The sequence below is a fragment of the Erpetoichthys calabaricus genome, chromosome 16, assembly GCF_900747795.2.
Source record: "Erpetoichthys calabaricus chromosome 16, fErpCal1.3, whole genome shotgun sequence".
NCBI lineage: Eukaryota > Metazoa > Chordata > Cladistia > Polypteriformes > Polypteridae > Erpetoichthys > Erpetoichthys calabaricus.
In genome coordinates this window covers 75,805,305-75,826,923 of record NC_041409.2, presented here as the reverse complement: position 1 = coordinate 75,826,923, position 21,619 = coordinate 75,805,305, and the positions used below count along the sequence as shown (strand labels likewise).

Below are 21,619 nucleotides of genomic sequence, written 5' to 3'. Positions count from 1 at the left end.
ACCCATAAATAACAATCCAGGCAGCATACCATAAACAATACTGTATTCACATGTAGTGCTTCCTCAAGAATTTTAAAGGGCCATGAATTCATCAATTATTGTCCTGGGAAACCACCTGCTAAAGGAAGAACTGCGAAATGGCAAACGGTCGGCAATCATGACAAAATGCCTGGCAGATGTAAAATGAAAGTCTAAAATGCAAACAGGACCAATGAGAAAGGAGAGTTCAGCAGTGGAGGAACATTTTAGGTGTGGATCATCTAACAAACTTCACAGTTCTTATTTCTTGACAACCCCTGGACTGTCAGCAGAACAAGACCCTGTCACCAGTAGATAACAGATGCAGCGTTCACAGGCAATGGGAGTTGTTGGGAGTTACAACGTGAACATCTCTTTTATCCATTTATTTCTGTTCATACATTTTCAGTCTGCATTTTTGGGGAAACATTAGGTTGCTCAATCCATACAAAAAGCATTTCAAGATTTGCTCTGAAGTATTTTTCGGTAAAAATAAAAAGTACATGAACACACTAAATGTGTATCACATCACCCGATCACCCAGCCATTTTTAATAAGCTATTATTTTATATTAAAAATGGACTGGTGGCTCTATGGCTAAGGATCTGCACTTGTACCTGGAAGGTTGCCAGTTCAAATCGTATTACTGTCGGTAGGGATCCTACTCTGTTGATCAAGGCCCTTAACCTGCCTCCAGGGGCACTGTACAATGGCTGACCCTGTGCTCTGAACCCCAAAGGTCATGTGAAAACACAATTTCCCCTCAGGATTGATAAACTATATAAAAAAATGCATTGAGATGTCAGTGTTATATCACACCTCAGCAAATGCAGGTAACAAAATTATATTGGAATTCTACTGTTGGTAACAACTATAATTGTGTTGCTCCTTTAGAAGTTGCATTTCTCATTTTTTCCATATTAAGTGAAAAAGACTAGTTTGAGTAGAAGAGATGATATAGTAATGCTGGTATGGAGCAGAGTAGTTGAGAAATGAATAGAGGATGCTCTACATGAACAGAATTCTGACAGTGACATTTTCCAGCAATCAAAAAGGTTACACTGCCTTGATGCTGGACTCCAGATGCAGCCATATGAACCGGTTTTATCTTTGAATTTCAGAGGTAAGAAGGTTTGCACTAATCGAGTAGTAAAGTATGGTGATGACCATGGTGGAGTAGAATAGAGCTGGTCATCTTCAAAGATACTTTAAATTCAGCCGTGGTGTGAGAGCAGACAGCTGGTAAAACAAATGCCAGGCTAATCCCAGAAGTGAATCAGAAGAGTGAAGCAGACCAGACCAGAGTAAACAGTGAGTTGGGTTTGAGGATCAATCTTAAAGAACTGTGCTTATTGATATCTAGTCAAAGAGAGCTCCAAGATGACAAGCAAAGATGCACATCAAGGGCATGTGGTGAGTAGGTTTTGTGATGTTTGTGAAGAGCAGGGACCTGATGTATAACTCCTTGCATAGAATTTAGAATAAAAAATGGCATATGGACAAAATTAGAAAAGTGTGAACGCAAAAAAAAATGAAGATGCAATTCAGATGTTCTACGCACTTTCCCTTTATAAATCCCAATCAACGTGCACACACCTACAGCCCCACCCTGACTCCTCCCAGAATTACACCTATTTGAATAAGCAAATCAATATAAATAGCCCCTTTCGTTTAGTGTTTTCTTAAAAGACAATGGCAAATGCATGTGTAAAAAAGAAGAATTTCAGCGAATGCAAAATGGAAGTCTGCTCAGTGAAGTGGAGGCAAGGAAAAACTTACTATTTGGTAGCTTAAGCAGTAGTATAAGCAACAAAAGGAAACTGGAGTTGCACAGCATGGTGAAGGCACTCAAAAGTTCAGCTTCAGAAAGTTGCACAGTGCCCAAAATGACAAAGAAGTGGTCAGATATCAAAGTTGACGTGAAATGGCGAGTCACAGCCCACCCTCTGAGTGTCAATATCACTGAAATTGGTAGTGGAATTCTGGGGCTCACACCGCTTGAGCGGCAAGCTACTGCAATTATTTGTAAGGCTCTTATAACTGATATTTTACCACCACCCAAACCTGAGAGTGGAGATCATTATAATGTTGCTCTTGTTCAGTCAGTGGGTTGGCAAGGGGGGTGAGAAGCCATGTCTTCAGCAGATATCTGCGGTCCTTTAAGTAATCATGTTATATGGTTACATCATACAGATAACTTTTGACCAAAGAGGTAATATTAAATGTCTTATCGTACCAAGAAGCCTGCCATCACACACAACACCATTTTCAAGTTTGTTCCCAACTCTACTATTTTTCAGAATGAATGAATCACGAGTTGAGTCAGGCCATTTCGCCACAACTTTAATGAGGCACATTTTCAAATCACAGATATTTTGCACATTAATGGAGTTGAAATGCTTTCCATTTACATAAGCAAATTCATTCTATGAAGGCATCTTTACAGCAATGTGCTTGCAGTTGACCACTCTGATTACATTTGGAAAACCAGGCATTGCTGCGAATTGTGCTTTGATGTTTGCCCGTTAAACCACAGGGTAAGGAAATCTTATATATCTGGATGACAAGTAGATAATACCAATCCCATGCAGCTAGCACGGCATGACTCAGAAATACCCAATCGGCCAGCCAGTTCACACTGAAAAGATCCTGTGCCTAAAAACCTGAGGGTGGACAGAACTTGCAAAGGAACAGGTAGAGCACAATTCTTCAGATTCTGCCTTTGTAAATCCAGCTCCAGTTCAGCACACAGCTCCAAGAGGATAGCACTTGGAAATGGAAATCGACTTAGAAGCCAGTCATTATCATTGGACAAGAAATCAGTATGATCTCTAAATCTGTGCTCTCTTCTAATACTTCCATTGAAACATCTTCTATCAACGCTAAAGCAGCCATGGTAGCTGGAACAGTTTGGCCATTCCATGCACCATTATATTGTCACATATTGATTACAATCTAGTGCCTTAAATTTGTAAACGATATGCAACTAATTTTGGTGTATTTAATAAGTCCATGTCATGGAAGCAAATATGAAAAAGGAAGGGAAACCACAGAAGCAGTAGCACTGCTTTGACGCTGGGTTCTGTCTGTTTACAAAACCGAGCAGAGATGTGCCTACGCATGATCTAAGGCTGCCATGAAAATGTGTGTGGCTTTAAGCCAAGTTTAATTATTATAAATCTCGATGTGTGTGTGGAAACGGGTGTACACAAAATTTTTGTGCATACACACCATTTATACATGAGACCCCAGGAGTTGTGTCTATGAAATATGTGACTCAGTGTGAGGACGCAGATATTGGCAAGATATTAGCTAAGCAAACTGCCAACAGATGCCATAGAAAAGTGGGTTTAGGACAAAACATCCAAACATGCTACCCTGATCGTTCAGCATTGTGACTCTGAGCGAACCTATTAACCCCCTGGAACTACAGTAATATATTAAAAATATCTATACAAATCTGATATTATATATAAAAATATAATTAAAAATATGAACAGCCTGGCAGTCTATTCATTCACACAATGACATATCAAATGACCCGAGATGTACACCAAGAACATCAGATAGAGAATCACCCATGTAGGATTCTTTCCCTCTATAGTCCACAGACACATTTACAAAGTCTATGTAGCCCAAGTGTCATGAATTGTAGTTTAGTTTTGATTTTTTACTTTTTCCTTGGCCTCTAAAAATAACTGAAACACTTCTGGGATTTTAGTGGTCTAGGAATCTGCTCATCACATAGGATTTTAAATGTGATGCATTTTAATGGTGTGTAAAAGTAAATGCATTCTCTCACTTCACCATCTGTTCTTCATTCTAGGCGCCCATAGTTTGGGACACGTTCACAGGTGTATGGTTCTGGTCACAACTGAATACTTAGTGTTTTTTGTTTGAGCATTTAAAGTGATATCTGGTTCTGAACTATTTTCTCCCCCTCAACTAAGATTTACACTTAAAGTTCTGGTTTCGGCTCTACTCATTATTTTTGGCTTCAGACATTCTTGCTAAGATTCTCTACTTATGGTTTTTGTCTCACATCCTATGCTGTGCTACTAAATCTTGTCTTACCTGTTTTGACCTTGTCTAGTGTCACACACGTGCGCATGGGAGGCAGCTAAAGGGCTTGAGTAAGGACAGTTCCGAGTCAAACCGGGATGTGGCAGAGTGCACTGACTCTTTTTCTCCCTTTCCTGCAGACCATTCATGGGAGATTCCACCTGGTCCTCTTGACGTCACTTTCGGGACCAAGCCAATGGAAGGAGACCTTGCTGGCTCCGGACCCTGTGATGTCACGTCCGGGCTCGCACCAATGACAGAAGACCTATATGACCCCGACCCCTTTGACTTCACTTCCTGTCTTCCCCTTTAAAAGCCTCCACCTTTTCCCTATTCCCTCAGTTCTGTATTGGACTCAGTTTTGTGCACAGCAGTGCTATCAACTTAAAAAACGATTTGAAGCCAGGATACCATATTATACGGGTGGCTGCCCCAAACCTTGCTATGTCTCATTGTGAATTTTGTGACACTAGTTATTTTTTACAATCCATCTTTGGATATGATTTCTTGTGTGCAATTAGTACACCAAGAGTGTGTATGTGGACAACAGCTTTCAAAAGATATGGGAATACAAAGAAACCATAAAGCAAAGCAGGCTTGGCAGTTGATCTATTGTGCCATCTAAGCTGAGACACCACAATGACCAATGAAAAATGTTGCTGATTTGTGTATCTCTCCACATTTACAGCATTATGTCTGAGGGCCCTTTGACCAAAAGGCTGAAGATCCATTAATTTAGCATGGCTGCTAATGTTACACCCAGCTTTCTCAATATGGCTGACTTCCTCAGCAATGACTTTTGGTACATGACTTCCACATTTTTTAGCTAATGGAGGGGAACGCTGCTTTGATCTGAACTCTCTTGTGCGGCATGCTGCTCTCTCTTTCTCTCTAGATTTGTTAAGATTGGTTCTTTAACCTTAGATTTTGAGTAATCTGTATTTAGAATGTGTACCAGATGTCAAGAATCATTATTAATTGAGCCCACATTTGGACTTGCCTTCCAGTTGTTATTTCCACAGTCTGACACTGTTATAACAGACCAAAATTAAAATTCCTATCCCCAGAAAGATGCAGCATTGATTGCTATATATATAATTATAATTATATAATTGCAGAGTGAAACAAAATCTCTTTCAGGCTTCAACATGCTGAATCAGTCTATCTGGAAGGTAATGGATCAAAAAGGATAGAGGCGAAGGGCAAAATAAGTCGGCAACAAAATTATTTTCAGAAAGGCGATCAAGTCAAAGTAATTCTGTAAAACGTGGTTATTTGTAAATCCTTAAAGGTGTCTTGAAAAGGTCTATGGTTGATTCTGTAGTTGGGTATGGAAGCTGGAAAAGTGCATCATAATTAAATGGACTTAAAACTAACAATACAAAAAGCAGACGGACACATGTGTGAGCAATTGTGTTGGTCTGTAGTGGGAGGACCCAAGTGGTCTCTGTCTGTCAGGTTTTTAGATAGCCCAACATCTGTGGTCTCATAGGGGATTACTGTTTCTCTCCTGAATCTGCATCTCACTCAGGTTTTATTTCCAATCCCTAATGACTGTTACCAGTCTTGTTACATTTGCTATGTCTTAATTATTCATTTTATGCTTGATCGATGTGTTATTTTACGTGCTGTTTTAGTATTTTGTGGTTTTAATGTCGCTCTGAGCCACCACTGTAAAACATGCTCTATAAAAACAAACTGTTGAATTGCAGCTCAAGGAGTGCGTGTCTAAAAGTGGCAGATTAAACCACAATATTGTAAATTGCACCTTTTTTTTAGAAAATGTGTGCAGTGCTAATTTTTCTACATGCTTTATGTTTCTTGAAACATTCCTGGTGTAGATCAATCATGCACAGGCATTTCCTCACCTTTCTGGCTGCAATGAACTCTTTTTCTAGGTAGTGCAGTCTCTCATCAGGGATGAGACTTTTCAATGAGAGGTGGTTGATGTGCCTTTCCAGTTTCTTGTCTTTTAACACATCACTGTAAAAATACATATTTATATTAACAATCTGATGAAATTGTAAGATGTCACAGTTATCAGAATAACAAAAGAAAAAATTGCTTACTTGGGATAGTAATTACAGAGCCAGCAGAGCATGTATGTGCAGTCTTCCGAGTCCAAATCAGTCGTAATCTGATGCTGAATATACAAGGAAAATTCTTTGTGGTACAGCTTGGCATAGAAATTGCAAATATCATAGCTTGCTGGGTAGCAGTCCTTGACATTGTCCACAACTGAAATCAGGTCCTCTTTAATTCGCATTCCCATCCTGAAAAGTTTCCTTTGGAAACAGGAGGACAGCTGCTCATCACCAGGTACATCTCTCAAGTTTTCCATTCTGGCCTTGATGGCTTCCTTCAAAATGTTATCGTGTTTCTTCCTCCACTCTTTAGGCCTTGTTGCTTGAATCTTTGGATTTTTATTTTTTTCCTCTAGGTAGAGTTCATCCTGCTTCTCTTCCTGCCCAATAGCATTGACAGCTGACCTCAAGCCCAAAAGGTCCTCTTTTGAAAGGGTAACAGCATTCTTGGCAACCTTAAAGATGATCTCAGCAAGCTGTTTATAGTGTTGATCAAGTTCATCCTTCTCTTCCTGTGTTGTCTCACTGTTGCTATCATATAGTCTCTGCTGTTCATTAATCAGCAGCCGACTGGCTTGTGACAGCCTCCTTTGCTCCAAGTATTCCTGAAAGGTTTCAACTGCATGAAATAAAGAAAAAGATCCTTTAGAAAGAAAGATCATCATCTCTCTACTAAGAAGCTTCCAGTTAGGACAAGCAATTGATGATGTACCACAAAATTAAATAATATGATAATCTGGGACAAGGTGGTCAGTAAGCTAGCATTAAGCTTCAAGTATTTCTGCACTAGATACTGTCACATTTTATTGATGGCATGAGCAGTACAAAACATTTATGGATAAATGCACCCTGTACCCTGTGCTGATACATTCTTCTGTATGTATAGGTAAATGAAGCAACACATTCTTCTTGCTTTGCTTCTTATGAAACTTCTAATATGGCCACTTTGAAACTCTTACCTGAGAATGAGTGGGCTGGTAGGTCTGGCTCTGGGGTGCTTTCCATCACTTTGTCTAAGTGGTTATGATTGAACACAGGGATTTTCTTGAGGGCATCTCTCAAACTGAACCTTCCAAAGCCTCCCTTCTTCAGAGGAGACGACTGATCTGAACTTTTTGCCTCAGGACTGCCGGCCTCATCTGACCAAAAACATAAAAGGGGACTGTTACTGGGATGATAAGCATAAGTGGCAGGATTAATTATTCAATGCTTACTGGACAACTGCTGCGTGGGACTTTAAATGAAACCCACAAAAACCACAGATATGCTTTCAAAATTAGATTGGCCACTTTCACTGTTTCTAGATTGTCCTGCTGACATGTTCTCATCCTGAGATTTGATGGAATTTCCCATTTATTTTGGAAATGAAAAATAGGAATTTTAGCCAAGCTCTGAAGAAATGTATTCTTTAAACATTTGTGTTTTTACAGCATATTTTAACTCTCCAGAGCCTCAGCTCCTAAAGTTTCTTCAGCTATCCGATGTATTTTTAACTCTTTGACCCTCTGGTCATTATTCATAGAGAGGTCTGTTTTAGCAGAGCAGTTCTTCTGAAGCAAAGTTCATTAACACTAAAAAATGCTCACAGAGCCAAAATGTCTGTCCTTACTTGCCTTAGTGTTTACAAGAAATTCAATATTTTATGCTGTCTGGCTTACCTGAGATTGAGTTACTCATAAACTCCACCGCATATTCCTCCTCTGAATTTTTTTTATTTGATGGACTTTTGCCAAGAACGCCGATCATACTCAGCCTTTTAAGCCCACCTCTCTTCAATGTAGAAAGCATATCTCGGTGTTTTACTTCTGACGGCGTACCTTTAGATGAATCATAGCCATTATCAGTAAAAAAATAAAAATACTTCACCTGACTAAATGCAGATTGCAATTTCTGAAATTTCATTTTCTTTACATGGTAAGTTAAGCTAGACAAAGGACCATCAACTTTACTGATTAATTACATGGCCAGTTCCATAACAGCTATAGCCTTAGGTGACTTCTTATTACATGGCTTATTGACCTCATGTTTCATAATACTGGTTTACTTATTTGGTGTGTCTCTCTTCCACAATCAGAATGTGTTTACTTTAATAGATTCATCTCATCTCCTCCTTTTGGATGTTTCTACTAGTGCAAGTCACCTTTAAGACATGGGTGCTCTTGGCACATAACATTCTTCTTTTTCTTAGTTTGTGTTATCAATTTATCCATATTAAGACCTGTTTAATCCAATTGCAGTATCACATAGTAATGGTTTTTCCCCAAAATAATGGGCCCTTAGCAGAAACCAATCCTGGATTAGGTATCAACCCATCACAGAACTCATTTACGCACACTACCACACTTATTTACACTGTTCCAGTTTAGTATCACGTACCCTGTATATATCTTCATTCAATGACTACAGACCACTGGCTCTTATGTCCCACATCATGAAGACCTTCAATAGGCAGGTCCTGGACTAAATGAGTCCTCTTGTGAAAGACCACTTGGACCCATTGCCGTTTACCAATTGAACATAGATTGGAGCGTTGTGGAACAGCGGGTCCATGGCTCAGCAATTAGCTGATTTTAAATAAATAATCTCACCCTGAGAAGGTGCAGGCTCCATCGCCAGGAGGAGCCAAGTATCAGCAGCAGTGCAAGCAGTGCGGGGCTCAGCAGCTCCCCACGGAATGGCTCATGGCAGCGGGGACACAGGCCGGGATAAAAGGTTGTCTGCACCTGTTGGATGGATGTCTCCCTGTGCTGTGAGGCCCGATCAGAGTAAGATGAAGAGACATTAGTTTTAAAGCGAAGGCACCAAGGTTCAGAATCGAAAAGGGTAGATTCCTGGCAGGGAATTTTTAACCTTGTTTTAATGGATTCTTATTTATTTGTTTTTAACCTCCACTTAAACTACTTTTATTGAATTATTTATTTATTATGGATTTTGAACACTGCACTGTTTTGGACACTGTTTGTCATGATAGATTGTATTAATAAAAGCCCTGTCACTTATGCACCTACCCCTTACTGCTGTATGTGTGTCTTCATTTGTCAGGTTCATCCCCTGGGTACATTATTGGCAGTAGTGGGTTCAAAAGGCTCCCTGAAGAGGTAGGAGCCAGTCACGTGAGGCCAACCCGCACCATCATAAGCAGAAGATGCAATTATCTATGTGCTCCACAAGGCTTAGACAAATGTGGCGGCACTATGAGGAATATGTTTTTTTAATCACTTCAGGGATTTCCAGGTGAATAAGCCTTTGGTGTCTTGCATAACAGACTGTCTGTCTCTTCACCATGGACTTTAAATATAACACCAGGTCATGTCACTTGTTGAAATTCTTTGGTAATTCTGCACTCATGGGGTGTATTGACAAAGGGGGGTAGTGGTGAGAAAGAGTAGAAGAGTCAGGTGGAATATTTTGTTTCTTGGTGCAAAGAGAATTGTCTGCATCTTAACATCAGCAAAATCAAGAAGCTGAATATTTGCTTTCACTGTACCAAAGCATATCTGCACCCAGTCACTAATCAGGGAGTGAATGTAGAGGTGGTGCATTGCTACAGGTACTTGGGGGTCCACATCAGTCACAGGCTGGACTGGGGAACTACAGAAGAAAGGGAAGAGAAATCTTTTTTTTTCTTTAAGGAGGCTGCGTTCCTTCAATGTGGGTACTGACATCCTTTACATACTCCACAACTCTGCAATGACCAGCGTAACATTCTATGCTGTAGTGTGCTGGGCTGGTAACATCACTTCAAGGGAGACCCACCAAATCTATAAGCTGATTAAGAAGGGAGGCTCAGTTAATGGTAGTGTGTTATTGCATAGTGCATCTCTCTCTGTTAGTCCTTTATACAAAAATGTAAGCATTACAATAAATACAAATTGTTACTAACCCTCCTCAATCCTGTTCTCTACTTGGTATCCTACTGTGCCACTTGGTGCCAATGCTCTACTGCTAAGCTGATTTCCTGCCCATGGAAAAGACATCTGAGATACTGGGAGCCTTGGAACTAACAGATGAAAAGACTCTCAACAGATTAAACAGCCCAGCACAAACTCTAATATTGAATGGTGACCCTCCAGAGGTTTATTTTCTCTGAGATTTTTATTTTCCTCTGCTTCGTTGCCAACTAACCATAGTTCAACAATTAATTAATGGAGCCTAACAATATTTGTCCATTTATGTTAATTAGTTGTTTTCCTGCCCGTGTCTCTGTGTGTAATGATTATGTTATTAGTAATTTGGCTATGTTTGTATCTGCATTTTACCTAAGAACTTGTCACAGCGCTTCTGACTGAATAGAATTAAATTACTGGATTCACTCTTGACCTGCCGGAGGAGAGAATGATGAGAAAACTGATGGCCATTATGATAAATGCTGCACATCCTCTCTCTGACACACTAACATTGAGGATTTTTGTCCAACTAATTATTTGCTAGGAATGTGTCAAGGAACACTACTGAGCTCTTTTATACAAGTACTGTACCCACTGAAGTGTGCCTGTATAATGTTGTGCTGTGATTGCTCTCTTATCTTTATCGAATCAAAAAGAGTTATTTTTTCCCTTTTTTGTAATTCTTGTATGTGTTGAAGGGGATTCTTGTCTGCTATGTTTCTATATTTTTTGAGCTTCTGTAAAAGTCAAATTTCCCACTTGAGACAAATAGAGTACTGTCTGTCTATCTTGGTGTAGAATATGGAAAGAACTCAGACACAGGCAGAAGAACTCCACACACAGAGTGACCTAACGGTGTATGAAGCCTGTCTCCCAGGTCTATGGGGCCACCACAACTCGAATATTTACATTATTTGCATTTAAAGTTTTGAGTTTAAACATCCTTGTCAATCTCACATATCATCTGTGCCATATGTGTTCCCTTACCAAGGTGAAATTTTTAAAATGGACACAACAATTTTCTGGATTACAGTTTAAAGGGTGCAGATTTCATCATGCTCATTTATTTTGCTGCATTTTATCCAGAACAATTTACAAATATCATTTTTTCAATCCATAGAAAATGAAAATTGGCTGGTTAGGTGACTAATGGTGAGCTGTACTGTGTGTTACTGTCCAAAATCTTAGCCATCACAGGCCTGTACTTTGCAGATGAAGATCTTTTCAGTGTGGTGTCGACTGTACCAAATGACATTAAAATGGACCTTTTCCCAGAGATTCCAATGGAGCTATAATGCAATTCTTTGCCACCTCTAACCTCTTCCAACCATACATGGAGTTAAAGTTCCTATCAAGGATTTGAACGTTATGTTTTGAAACACTCCATCTGAGAAGGCGGACTCAAAAGAAAACAAGGTTTTGAAGCAAGAGAAAGGAAAAACCAAAAGTCAAAATAAAGCAGGGAAAAATGCCAGAAGGTGAAAACCAAACTGATCATCCAAAACAAAAAACAAAAATCTTAAGTCAAAAAAAGTCCTGTCTTATACCTCGTATAATTAGTTGCTAACTACAGCATGCTTTCCTTTTTTTGAATCTGAAAATGTGGATGTGTCTGATGCTGACATCCAACAAAGCAACTTCTAGCTGTCACAAGGTAGCAGCAAGAGTTGCTCTCAATGTAAGTGACACACAACTACAGCAACAACCATAACATAAATTCCCAAAATAAAGAAAATTATTATCATAATGAAAAAATAATTGCAAAATAACAGAATTAACCCAGAATAATAACAAGAATGTTTCAAAGCCACAAAATTATAACAGTGCCTCGGTAAGACTAAACGAGATAAGAGTGTAGACAAACCTACTGACACCCATGCAGGACAAACCCAAAATGCATACAGTCCTTCACACCTTCACTGCATCACTGTGGTAGTTCCTTAACATGGAATCCTCGGTTTTAAGCAGTTCCAGTAACCACTACTATGGAGCTGCATTTAATGAAACTTTTTAGGCAGCCTGTGTTATAATAGTTGTTTTTTGTTAACGTGGACGCTATCTTGGATCCCAACAAGTGCTGCCATTTTGTGTTATTCATGTCTTCGGTTTCCATGAGAACATCCCAGCATTCGGTTAGAAATGCCGTGTCATCCAACTTTAGGATCCTAAAAGTCTTTCTGTGTCTTTTTCATTTTGGTTTATTTATTTTTGATCTGCTGGTATTTGACTTCATGCTTTCATTTCTTGGTTTCTGATTCTTGTATTGCCCTGCGGTGGGCTGGCACCCTGCCCAGAGTTTGTTTCCTGCCTTGCGCCCTGTGTTGGCTGGAATTGGCTCCAGCAGACCCCCGTGACCCTGTAGTTAGGATATAGCAGGTTGGATAATGGATGGGTGGATGGATTCTTGTATTTGTGCTCTGTATTTTGGCGATTTGGTGGGCTCAATCTCCCATTCTTTGAGCTCTGCTTGTCTCCGACGATGCAGCACTTTCCTTCTCTGTACCCTTGCTGTCAGGACAGCCTACAAAACATTTAACTGGACCTAAAGTGAATTATTGTATTTGCAATTTGAACCCCTAATGTGTTTGATGCTGACTGATGAGTCCCAGTATGTGATGCGCCTTTGAGAAAGCCTCCACTAAAATTCTTCTAGGAGAGTTTCTGGCACCAACAGAAATACTCCACTCCTCAAGATTAGCGCTCAGTTGTAGACTGCTCCCCGGAGTTTGGATTACTGACTTTTATTTAGCAGAGAGTCAGTTTCCTTGAAAGGATAATACTGAAGTTGTATGGGTTGAGGTCAAAGCAATCACCTCAACTTTGGTTTGAACTCAACGTTCATTCAATCAGTTAAAAATCAGAGTTAAAGAGACAAAGAATTAATCTGGTAAATGAGAAGTTAATTATTCACCTTCTGAATGGCCACACCAAGTTGCAGAAGAAGACATTAAAAGTCTAAGCCACTGCCACCAACCACACAACATTTTTTACTCTAAAAGTAACTCGATAATTACAGGTTAAAGAGCTAGTAAGCTATTGGCTAGAAACAAAACACACCTGAAAGTCAGAGTCCACCTAGATTGGCATTGAGGAAGTCAAGTAATCTACTGGAAATGTCCAAGTATACAAACAATTGCTATCATAGACTTCACAACTGCAAGCAATCTTAGATAAATATGCAAGCTTCTTAGTTACAATGTACCCTTCTCAGTATGCAGTAAAAGCAAGCACTTGAGATACTTAGCAATAAATTATGAATTCAGTGAGTTAAAGGGTAAGACAGCATGGCAGCACAATGTTTAGCAATGCTGTGTCATAACTTGGGAGTCTTTGATTCAAATCCCAGCCCAGGCATTGCCTGTATAGATCTTCAAATGAGTGTCTACTTAGAAATCCAAGAGTTAAACTTAAAAGAAGTGGTGAGGCGGCCTTCTGCTGTTATGCACCTAAAATCTGGAATAGCTTACCAATAGGAATTCGCCAGGCTAATACAGTGGAACACTTTAAAAAACTGCTGAAAACACATTACTTTAACATGGCTTTCTCATAGCTTCATCTTAGTTTAATCCTGATGCTCCGCATATTCAATTAATTATCATTATTATTCATGGTGGCTCCAAAATTCGTACTAACCCCTACTTTCTCTTCTGTTCTTTTTCCATCACATGACCGTCATCATCAAGTTCTTCCATGAGAACCCTGAATACAATGAGGACTGATTGAGGTCATTTATGTTAGGTAGAATGCCTACAGGGGGCTGGGCGGTCTCGTGGCCTCGGACCCCTGCAAATCTTATTTTTTCTCCTGCCGTCTGAAGTTTTTTTTGTTTTTTCTGTTCTCCCTGGCCATCGGACCTTACTTTTATTCTAAGTTAATTAGTGTTCCCTTATTTTAATTCTTATTTATTTTGTCTTTTTTCTCTTTCTTCATCATGTAAAGCACTTTGAGCTCCATCATTTGTATTAAAATGTGCTATATAAATAAATGTTGGATAATGGATGGATGGATGTTTTCCCCATGTCAGATTTCTCCCAGTATTCCAGTTTTGCTCTCACATTGGTGAGATTAACTAAAAACTCCAAATTTTCTGGATATGTGTGATATGCCCTGTGATATACTGGCATCCCATTCAGTGTGGGTCCCTCCAATGTGTCAGTGGCTCTGACTATAGTAAGTGTGTTTAATAATGGATGGATGAATTAAAAATAGGTCATTTTTTTGTCCTGTCACTTCATGTGTTTTATAATCTGAAGGTTTAATGCCATCTTGTGATCTGGAACACATTCCACCCTATTGTCTTCCCCTGTTCTGAATGCCTAATCCATTCTTTTATTGCTTCTCAGCTGGACTGTTGTAATTCTATATTTTATAGCTTTTTCAATTCACTCCTATACAAAGAGCAATATGTGCAAAGCTAACTGGCAAACAGTGCCATGTGTATCAGAACTTGGCACCATATCACATCCACCCTTAAAGCCTTGTACTGTGGTCTTGAGTCATCTACAAGATCTTATCACTGACATATCAATCTTTGAATGACCTCACACTGCCTCATCCGTCTGACCTTCTGCAGCCTTAGTGACGTTTTAGACATCCGCCTTCGTCCGAGGACTGAACTCTCTACCGGCAATCATGTTCTCTTTGTTGCTGCTTATTCTTTAAAGAATGCACTTCCTTTGAATTTTAGGGCTTTGACGGTGCGTTCACTACAAAGTGACAGTTTAGAGTCACCGTTTCACCTATCCTATGCCTTGGTAACGAGGAAGCAACCAGGCAATGCCATTCCAGATAAGGGGAAAATATGTGAACACAAGGACAGGAAACCCGGAGAGGATTTGACTGCAGTTCCTTGGACTTTAAACCCATGGAAAGGCACCAGCAGTCAGCCTGGTACTATTGGTCACAAGTCAGGCACCAATACTGGATGGGCTATTAGTACATCCTGCACATTTCATCATACAAGGGCTGCTAAAGTCAATAATTAACTTAATTTGCATGTCTTTGGGATGTGGGAAAACACCTGGAAAAAGCACACAGTCACAGAAGATATGCCAACTTAATGCAGGCAGTGACTTGGTCATGGGATGAAATTGCAAAAACACAGAATTCAAACCCAGGTCCCTGGACGTGTGAGGCAGCGGTACCACCACCATGCTGTGCATATTGCTAAAGGCATTATTAGCTTTAGATAGCTGGAAACACTCATTGACAGTTTCTTAAAATACATCAATATGACTAATGTATACAGTGCATTGTTTCAGAGTGCAAGGATTTCAACTACCCACAATGCAGTACACAAAAAAAACACATGTCAGAAGCTTAAAAACACGAGGTCTCTGTCAATATCAGAACACCTTTTTTTCTCCAACATCAAGACTGGAATCTCTAATATCTAGACTGTGGCCTAGTGGCTATAGCCATTGTCATATTATGTGACTTATAATCATGGTGTATGTCAGATTGGCCGACTGCATTTCCTAATCTCATCGTCGGTTCTTGTTATTTGTGTTCTCCCGCTCTTCTTACAACCAATAACATACTGTTTGACAGAACTGCCGCTGTACAAAGGGTTAACAGCTGTGGTGAGTTCAGCTGCCATCTTAGACCTTTTTTCCAATTTTCTATTCTGTTGTGATATATAATACATGAGACATCAGACAGACAAGCCTCTCTTCTGTTGATGAGGTTTAAAGCGCCTGTGCTGCCTTACGGAGTCGTTGTTCTACGAAGGGTTAGCAGATTAACAGGTATGGTGAGTTCAGTCACTGTCTCTGCTCTGTTTTTATTTTTTACATTCTGTTGTAGTATAGTATGTAAAGCACAAGACATTAGAAAGACATACAACTCTTCTGTTTGATAGGTTCAAAACACTCATGTTCCTTTTTACTTGTCACTACATTTCATGCATTCTGCTTCTGGATGAGTATTCATTGGATGTCAGTTCTAATGCACACAGAGCCCACACTACAACTAACGATAAAATGAATCACATTTGATCTCATTGGAGCGAGTCCCAAACTAGTTGTAGTGACTCTTAGGGTATGTCACATGAGACGATCAGCTTCACGGAGGGTGCCAACGACTGCCTCTGACTTGTTAAGATTATGTGAATGAAGGCTACACCTGAAAATCACTGGAGAAGTCGTTTAAAATGACATGGCCTTTAAACGCTGGACTGTAAAGCACATGGGAGTCGGTTCAATCCCCACCACCGACTCATTTTCTGTCTTTGAGGGAATCACTTCATCAGGTTCTCTGTCTATAGTAAGAATAACGACTCTGTAATTTCAGTCAATCATTTTCCAACCCGCTATATCCTAACACAGGGTCACAGGGGTCTGCTGGAGCCAATCCCAGCCAGCACAGGGCGCAAGGCAGGAACAAATCCCGGGCAGGGTGCCAGCCCACCGCAGGGTACACACACACACAACAAGCACACACTAGTGACAATTTAGAATCGCCAATGCACCTAACCTGAACGTCTTTTGACTGTGGGAGGAAACCCTCGCAGACACAGGGAGAACATGCAAACTTCACGCAGGGCAGACCTGAGAAGCGGACCCAGGTCTCCTAACTGCGAGGCAGCAACGCTATCACTGCACCACCGTGCCGCCCACTCTGTAATTTGTACTTGTTAATTCCCTTTGGATGGTGTCAACTATTGTAAAATAAAACTTACTCCATCTGTGATACATCACCAGTACCATTCTGGGAATCTATGATCATTACAGAAACAGCTGTCAAGGTGTACCATCTAATAGCACTTAAAGAGATTAAAGCACTACTGCTGTATAAACTACATGCTCTTCATGAAAACAAGGATGAAGAAAAGCGAGGTTTACAGCAGCGGTTGAACACGTTAATTAAACAAAATAAAAAGCTGCACAGGAAAAAAATCAAGAGGTGGTTTAATGACAACAATCTGAAGCAGTTTGGAAAGGCATGAAAACAATCACAGGATTGGATTAAAAAAAACGTGTGAACTTTGCAATAGACGAGGACCACAAGCTTAATGACTTTTTGGATAAGACTTGAAGCCAACAATTTCAGTAGCCAAAATGCACTAATTTGTTAAAATACCAGAAATAATGCTGGGATGGAGTTTGGTTTCATTGAAGTAGAGGAAGGATTGTAGCAGGTAAATAACAACAGGTCAGTGGAGCCAGATGGCATATCGGGTCGGCTCCTACAGTCCTGCTTTAAGCAGCTCTCTCCAGTTTTTCACTTGCTTTTTAACTCGTCCGTGACTTGTGCTATTGTACCTGAGCTATGGAAACAGTCAGTCATTACCGCAGTTCCTAAGGTCTCCAGGCCTAGCAGTCAACATGACCTGTAACCCTCACTTCCATTTCAATGAAATGCTTTGAACATTTGGTGAAAAACATTTTAATGACAGAGACGAAGCCATTACAATATAACCGCTAATTTGCTTACTGCATAAACAGAATTGTGGAAGATACTCTGCTAGTCAGCTTACATCAAATCTGCACTTTTCTTTATAAGCCTGGTTTATACGACAGAGCACTATTTCTTGGTTTATCTTCAGCGTTCTTTACCATCCAGGCTCATATACCGACTGAGAAACTGAACAGTATGAATGTAAACTCAATTATTACAATATGGATTCAGGACGTTCTTTTGTAGGAGGAGAACAGGCGTCCCGGCAGGGAGAGAGGACAGTTTCTTACCCGGATGGGGGCCAGAACAGAAGGCCAGATGGGTTGGCCGCCTGGACGAGGGAATAACTTTGTGCCTGGTCAGACTAATACAGTAATCCCTCCTCCATCGCGGGGGTTGCGTTCCAGAGCCACCCGCGAAATAAGAAAATCTGCGAAGTAGAAACCATATGTTTATATGGTTATTTTTATATTGTCATGCTTGGGTCACAGATTTGCGCAGAAACACAGGAGGTTGAAGAGAGACAGGAACGTTATTCAAACACTGCAAACAAACATTTGTCTCTTTTTCAAAAGTTTAAACTGTGCTCCATGACAAGACAGAGATGACAGTTCCGTCTCACAATTAAAAGAATGCAAACATATCTTCCTCTTCAAAGGAGTGCGTGTCAGGAGCAGTGACTGTCACAGACATAGAGAGAAAAGCAAACAAATCAATAGGGCTGTTTGGCTTTTAAGTATGCGAAGCACCGTGGCACAAAGCTGTTGAAGGCGGCAGCTCACACCCCCTCCGTCAGGAGCAGACAAAGAGAGAGAGAGACACAGAGTTTGTTTTTCAATCAAAAATCAATAAGTGCCCTTTGAGCTTTTAAGTATGCGAAGCACCGTGCAGCATGTCGTTTCAGGAAGCAGCTGCACAAAAGATAGCAACGTGAAGATAATCTTTCAGCATTTTTAGACGAGCGTCCGTATCGTCTAGGTGTGCGAACAGCCCCCCTGCTCAATCCCCCTACGTCAGGATCAGAGAAAGTCAGCGCAAGAGAAAGAGAAAAGTAAGCTGGGTAGCTTCTCAACCATCTGCCAATAGCGTCCCTTGTATGAAATCAACTGGGCAAACCAACTGAGGAAGCATGTACCAGAAATTAAAAGACCCATTGTCCGCAGAAAAATCCGCGATATATATTTAAATATGCTTACATATAAAATCTGCGATGGAGTGAAGCCGCGAAAGGCGAAGCGCGATATAGCGAGGGATTACTGTATGTTGTTTGGAGCAGTGGAAGCCGAGACTAGGGAGCATGTCAGTGATCCTCATGTGGCAGCGCAGTTGGGGGAGTCCGGAAGTGCAACCCTGTTAGGGTTCCTGGGTGGCAACAGAGGGCACTGTCGGGGGAGGACCTCCCTACTTTCTAAAATGTCTTGGAAGTGCTTCCAGGAAGACACGACATTGCACTGGAAGCATTCCTGCGCCCAGCTTGAAAAGAAGCCCACCGCCTCACAGAGGATGAATGAGAGTCAGGAGGCAGCAGGCAACAATTGGAGGACTGAAAGAGGAAAAATTGGTTTGATTTATTGTTATTGTGCATGATCTTTAAAAGGGTGATTATTGTGACAGTGCCTTGGGTGAATATTTTGAAAAGTGTGTTGGGCATTACTGTGTATGTGGTCTGGGGCTCCCTTGGTGGGAACACTTTAAATAGTTCACAGACAGTTAAAGCACAGGACACATTTTTGAAAGTCATTCATGCAAACATAGCAGTCCCCAAGGCTATGCTTTATCACATTTACTTTTTTAATCTTTACACAGGTGACCTGAGAAAGAACAATTACCAAGTTTATTATCAAGTATGCTAGCAACACCATGCCAATGAGGATGTAAGCCATTATTCAAATCAAGTGGACTGTTTGGTACACTGGTGCAATAACAACCATCTTACTCTGAATGTCAAAAAGATCAAATAAATATTTGACTTTAATAGACAACAATCTGCATGCTCAACCTCCATTGCTCTGGGGGAAAAGGTAGAAATAGTGACTGCACATAAATACATACAGTGGTGTGAAAAACTATTTGCCCCCTTCCTGATTTCTTATTCTTTTGCATGTTTGTCACACAAACTGTTTCTGATCATCAAACACATTTAACCATTAGTCAAATGTAACACAAGTAAACACAAAATGCAGTTTGTAAATGGTGGTTTTTATTATTTAGGGAGAAAAAAAAATCCAAACCTACCTACCTGTGTGAAAAAGTAATTGCCCCCTGAACCTAATAACTGGTTGGGCCACCCTTAGCAGCAATAACTGCAATCAAGCGTTTGCGATAACTTGCAATGAGTCTTTTACAGTGCTCTGGAGGAATTTTGGCCTACTCATCTTTGCAAAATTGTTGTAATTCAGCTTTATTTGAGGGTTTTCTAGCATGAACCGCCTTTTTAAGGTCATGCCATAGCATCTCAATTGGATTCAGGTCAGGACTTTGACTAGGCCACTCCAAAGTCTTCATTTTGTTTTTCTTCAGCCATTCAGAGGTGGATTTGCTGGTGTGTTTTGGGTCATTGTCCTGTTGCAGCACCCAAGATCGCTTCAGCTTGAGTTGACGAACAGATGGCCGGACATTCTCCTTCAGGATTTTTTGGTAGACAGTAGAATTCATGGTTCCATCTATCACAGCAAGCCTTCCAGGTCCTGAAGCAGCAAAACAACCCCAGACCATCACACTACCACCACCATATTTTACTGTTGGTATGATGTTCTTTTTCTGAAATGCTGTGTTCCTTTTACGCCAGATGTAACGGGACATTTGCCTTCCAAAAAGTTCAACTTTTGACTCATCAGTCCACATGGTATTTTCCCAAAAGTCTTGGCAATCATTGAGATGTTTCTTAGCAAAATTGAGACGAGCCCTAATGTTCTTTTTGCTTAACAGTGGTTTGCGTCTTGGAAATCTGCCATGCAGGCCGTTTTTGCCCAGTCTCTTTCTTATGGTGGAGTCGTGAACACTGACCTTAATTGAGGCAAGTGAGGCCTGCAGTTCTTTAGACGTTGTCCTGGGGTCTTTTGTGACCTCTCGGATGAGTCGTCTCTGCGCTCTTGGGGTAATTTTGGTCGGCCGGCCACTCCTGGGAAGGTTCACCACTATTCCATGTTTTTGCCATTTGTGGATAATGGCTCTCACTGTGGTTCGCTGGAGTCCCAAAGCTTTAGAAATGGCTTTATAACCTTTACCAGACTGATAGATCTCAATTACTTCTGTTCTCATTTGTTCCTGAATTTCTTTAGATCTTGGCATGATGTCTAGCTTTTGAGGTGCTTTTGGTCTACTTCTCTGTGTCAGGCAGTTCCTATTTAAGTGATTTCTTGATTGAAACAGGTGTGGCAGTAATCAGGCCTGGGGGGTGGCTACGGAAATTGAACTCAGGTGTGATACACCACAGTTAGGTTATTTTTTAACAAGGGGGCAATTACTTTTTCACACAGGGCCATGTAGGTTTGGATTTTTTTTCTCCCTAAAATAATAAAAACCATCATTTAAAAACTGCATTTTGTGTTTACTTGTGTTATATTTGACTAATGGTTAAATGTGTTTGATGATCAGAAACATTTTGTGTGACAAACATGCAAAAGAATAAGAAATCAGGAAGGGGGCAAATAGTTTTTCACACCACTGTAGAAACTACCCTGGATAGCAGTCTTAACTAAAATACAAACACATATTCTCTACATGCAATCTGTAAAATCATACTTTTTAAAATGGACAAGGACCTCATGTTGTCCTTTTACCGTAGTGTGATCCAGTCTGTCATCACTTTCAGCTTTATTACCTGGTTTATTAGTCTGACAAAGCAAATTTTAAAAAGCTCCAGCAGATTTCTGGCCATGCAGCTAAAGCAATTGGGGCTGATGTAGACGATTTAGTAAAGTTTGTATCAGAGGGCAATGGTAAAAATAACTGGAAATCATCTCAACTGATGACAGACATTCATTATACGCAGAACTTTAGTTCAGTAAGTTGGGGAGGATAGCTGCTTTGAAAACCCAAACAAATCACTCCAGAAATTCCTTTCTCCTAAACACCATAAATGTTTTTAATAAGGAATATCAAAGATACTGCGGTGGGCTGGCGCCCTGCCTGAGATTTGTTCCTGCCTTGCACCCTGTGTTGGCTGGG

At 40.4% G+C, this 21,619-nt stretch overlaps 1 protein-coding gene across 4 annotated transcripts in view; it reads right to left on the bottom strand.

Annotated features, from left to right (window-relative positions):
• LOC114666903 (tumor necrosis factor alpha-induced protein 2-like) overlaps positions 1-21,619 on the bottom strand; it is a 67,897-nt gene that overhangs the window by 29,899 nt on the left and 16,379 nt on the right. For all 4 annotated transcript variants that reach the window (XM_028821943.2, XM_051919714.1, XM_028821945.2 and 1 more), the window contains 4 exons: positions 7,823-7,981; positions 7,124-7,303; positions 6,150-6,783; positions 5,949-6,063 (listed from right to left, as the gene is read on the bottom strand). In XM_028821943.2, the coding sequence (XP_028677776.2) occupies positions 5,949-6,063; positions 6,150-6,783; positions 7,124-7,303; positions 7,823-7,981 (1,088 nt within the window). The remainder of the gene's footprint in view (positions 1-5,948; positions 6,064-6,149; positions 6,784-7,123; positions 7,304-7,822; positions 7,982-21,619) is intronic.